General features: G+C 51.3%; 1 protein-coding gene across 1 annotated transcript; it reads left to right on the plus strand.

Moving 5' to 3' along the window:
- The first annotated feature begins 163 nt into the window (after nt 1-163).
- Nucleotides 164-3,527, plus strand: LOC125482301 (poly [ADP-ribose] polymerase 1-like). The gene is made up of 4 exons (XM_048594355.1): nt 164-350; nt 1,193-1,438; nt 2,072-2,140; nt 3,037-3,527. Exons 1-4 carry the CDS (start codon nt 227-229, stop codon nt 3,444-3,446), a joined length of 849 nt encoding a protein of 282 aa, XP_048450312.1. The 5' UTR covers nt 164-226; the 3' UTR covers nt 3,447-3,527.
- The last annotated feature ends 765 nt before the right edge of the window (nt 3,528-4,292 follow it).

The raw sequence follows: 4,292 nt of genomic DNA on the forward strand, positions 1-4,292 counted from the left end.
GGAGAGGGCCCCAGCGCGGAGCTGGGAATGGGTCTGGAGGAGAGGGCTCGAGGGCGCTCCAGTATGTCCCCTTGAAGTCAGATGGAGGTCCTGAACAGCCAATGAGGTTCGAGCTGTCTCCTTCCCAGGTCAATGCAGCATCACTGAAATAGGGCAATGTAGACATTCCACCTCTTTAACCGGATGCTGCGTCTCTCTTGTTTGTGTAGGTTTACCTCTAGCAAACATGAAAGTCCTCATCCTGGGAAAACTCTCGAAGAAGAAGGATGAGCTGAAGACCCTGGTGGAGGAATTTGGAGGCAAAATCACTAGCACAGCCAGTAAAGCCAAGCTTTGCATCAGCTCGCAGAGTACGTGAATGATCATTGGAGTCCTGCACAGCAGGAGTCCAAATTTTGACCTGTACATCAACCCCCCACACCCTTATCCCACTGCCCCCCACTACCCCCAACTGTCTGACAGCTCAACTTCCACATTGGATTGAGAATAAGGATGGAGCTTGCTGTTGCACCCCTCTGTGACCCTCACCCCTCTGCCTCCCTCACTTGCCCCTCCCCCCACCCCCCACCTTCCCCTTGCCTCCATTTCTTTCACTTCTCCTTCCCAACCTGGGTCCACTTGGATTGGAGATGATGCTTAATGTTGGGAATGTTTTCTGCCACTCTGTGCTCCTTCAACCCTGCCCTCAGAGTGTTTAATAGGGACAGCATCGAGGGAGCTTCACTCTTTTGAGCTGAAAGTAGAGGAAGCTTCACTCTGTATCTTACCCAGTGCTGTCCCTGTCCTGGAGTTGTTTGTTGGAAAGTTTACTTTCTGTCTAAAAGATTAGAGGAAGCTTAATTCTCTACCAACCAATGATGTATATTTCGTGGGGAGTGTTTGCTGGGGACAGTGTGGAGAGAGCTTTACTTAAAAGATTAGAGGGAGCTTTATCAGTGTCTCACACCATGCTGTCCCTGACCTGGAAGCGTTTGATGGGGACACTTACAGGAGCTTTGCTTTCTGCTTAAAAGAATAGAGGCAGCTTTACTTTCAGTTTGAGAGAGTAGAGGTCTTCCTGTTGCAATGTTTCTCCACAGCAGTAGTACAACAATTGAGGTAGGCCTGATGGATTGAATGGCCTGTTTTGGTCACCTTCTGTTGGGTCTTTCTCCTGGATGGTTCGCATTCATTGCTGGTAACTTTTCTACAGAGGAGGTGGACAAAATGTCTAAGAAGATGGAGGAGGTGAAGGAAGCCAATGTCCGTGTGGTTTCGGAGGATCTCCTTGACGACCTGCAGTCAGGGAAGGGCCTTCAGGAATTGTTGTCGGTGCATGGGATCTCGTCGTGGGGAGCTGAGCTTGCCCCCGAGAAGGTCTCAGAGCCCCCTGTCGCTGGGAAATCCACTGGCAGCAAGGTCACAAAGAACTCCAGTGGCAAAATCAAGCAGGAGCAAGGTAATGGAGCTTCACACAAACAGCCGCGTTTGTATAGTGCCTGTCACTACCCCAGTACATCCCAACACGCTTCAGAGCCAAGGTACAGCTTCTGTCACATAGTCACTTGTAAGTTAGCAAGGCACCAGCTAATTCTGTACAGCAAGCTTCCACAAATGTCAATATCACAAATAACTCTAAGGTCTTGAATTTGTAATAATGGGCAAGTTGACGATTCCCCATCCCGCGCTTCCAAAATTTTCCGATCGCGTGCTGCTGTGTATTCTTTCCACAATATTGCATTCTGCACTGACAGTGCAGTACCTCCCTCAGTACTGAAGTGGACTACATATTGAAGGCCTGGTGTGGAACTTATTCCCATTGGCTCTTGCAGGCAGCCAGAACAATTTAAGAGTTGGTGATTTATTTAGAATTAATTCACAGGATGTGGGCTTTCCTACCGGGCCAACATTTATTGCCCAGTCTGTAGTCTCCCTACACAAGGCGGTGGTGGGAATGCTGCAGTCTGTTCAGGGGATTCGCTTCTGGGTTTGAGTGGAGTGAAGGGACTTGTTCAGGAAGCAGCCCCACAGTTAGAAAAATAATCTTTGTATCGTGGTAAAGTAGTGCCCTGCTGATGCTTGTCTCTTCCAGAATCCAGCAAATCAGAGAAGAAGATGAAGCTGACAGTTAAAGGTGGGGCAGCTGTGGACCCTGACTCTGGTACGTGGACCTGAAAATCGGCGCGCTCACTAACGGCCCCCATCGGCGCGGTCAGTAACGGCCCCCCGTCAACATCGGCGCGGTCAGTAACGGCCCCCATCAGCACGATCAGTAATGATCCCCATCGGTGCGGTCAGTAACAACCCCCATTGGCGCACTCACTAACAACCCCCACCGATATCGGCTGCAGTCAGCTCCAGTCAGTATTGCCTGCAGTCATTGCAGTGGTGTGCCCTGGTCAGTATCAGTCAGTCTGAGGTGAGGAAGGCCTGCAGTGTTTGGGTGATTTGCTAGAACCACAGTTTGTGCCAGGAATGTTTCACTCCCCACCCAAATTAATACAGGAGAATTGAAAATGTTGAAAAGACCAGTTTTCACTGTCTGTTGCACCATTGTGCAGACGCCCTGTCCTAAAGTCCCTGCTGTGAGAGGTCTGTGTCAATGTGCTCACTTCCTGAGGGGCTCAGGTTGAGGGAACACTGCTCAGGCCTCAATCCCAGGCTGCTGCTCAGAAAATCCATCCCTGCCTTTCCCCCACTCCACTTCAAAATGGTGCCCGGGATGGGGGGCATCTTTTGCATTGCCTCGTCAGGACTGAGTGGGTGGGGGGGCAGTGGGCACTTCCAGCTCAGCTGTAAGGGGTGGCACCTCTGGGAGTGTGGCACTCACTCAGTACCGCCCTGCAGTGGGTCAGCCTTCAACGTATGGCTGGCCTGGGATTTAAACGTGTGGCTGATCAGCTGATGGTAGTGCCAGCTGCTGGTGGGCTGATGTGAGGTTTCAGCCCCTACCCCACCCCTGAGAACTTGGGGATACTGGAGGGAGGGTGAGCAGACTGGGCGACGGGTACAGAGTGAAGCAGAGAATCCCATACCCGTGACTGATGTGTTTTTCAGGGCTGGAGGACTCGGCTCATGTCTTTGAGCAGGGAGGCAGAATCCTGAGTGCTACCCTGGGCCTGGTGGATATATCCCGCAGTCAGAACTCCTACTACAAGCTGCAGCTGCTGGAAGACGACAACAAGAAGAGGTTCACAGCGCCTAGGGTCAAGGGGGTTTCTGGGATCAAGGGGACCGGTCCCAGGGTTGAGGGTGTGGTCCTGGTTTTTGGAGGAGGCGGTCAGGGGGTCAGTCCCAGGGTCAAGGGGGCTGACCCAGTGATGGCTCTTTCCTACGCCGAGGGAGCCCTGAGACAAGGGTGGGCCAGGGCAGGGGGTGCTGGTGTCATAGGGATTGTGTCCTGCTGGGCCAGTGAGAGCTCTCTGATAGGGTTCACTGTGAAAGACAGCCCCCTCTATCAGTGCTGACACACAGACACACATGCACAGGCACAGGCGCACACGCACAGACATACGCATAGACACAGACACACATGCACAGGCATGACATGCACACACACACAGACGCACACGCACGGAGACACACTTCAGAGCAGGACTTCACGTTCCTGGGTCACTGGCTCCATTTCTGGGGAAGATGGGACCTGTACAAGTCTGACAGGTTGCACTTAAACTGAAAGGGAGCCAGGATCTTTTCTGGGGCTTCGGGTCTTCGGTAGTGCAGTTGGTGGGAGTTAAAACTAGTTTGGCAGGAAGGTGGGATACAGTGTGACAGGATTGTAGCAGTGGTAGACTGACCAGGACAGAAGAATGAAATCAGTACTAGCCAGAGTGTAAAAGTAGTCAAGGTAAGGCATAAGGTGCATGACAAAGACTGGTTGTCGATTATTTAAATAAAAGGAGATTTGTGAGCAAGGCAGATGAGTTGAGAGGAACGTTGATACACACATGGTTATGTAATATTAATGTTGGAGGAGCAGGACTGGCCACTCTCAAATTCAACTCAAAATTCAATCAAATTTGATCTCCCCTGATAAAGCCATGCTGATTATCCTTCATAAATGATTGCCCCTCCAGGTGGAGATTAATTCTGTCCCTCAGAATTCCTCCATTGATGTTTGACTGACTGGCCTGTCATATCCTGGTTTATCCTGATCACCCTTCATGAATAATGATACCACATTCGTTACCCTCCAGTCCTCTAGCACCTCTCCGGTGGCCAGAGAGGGTTTAAAAATTAATGTCCAGGTCGTTGCAATCTCCTCCCTTGCCTCCCACAGCAGCCTGGGATACATCTCATCTGCCCCTGGGGAT

The sequence above is a fragment of the Rhincodon typus genome, unplaced genomic scaffold, assembly GCF_021869965.1.
Source record: "Rhincodon typus isolate 14 unplaced genomic scaffold, sRhiTyp1.1 hic_rhity00008457, whole genome shotgun sequence".
Classification (NCBI taxonomy): Eukaryota; Metazoa; Chordata; class Chondrichthyes; order Orectolobiformes; family Rhincodontidae; genus Rhincodon; species Rhincodon typus.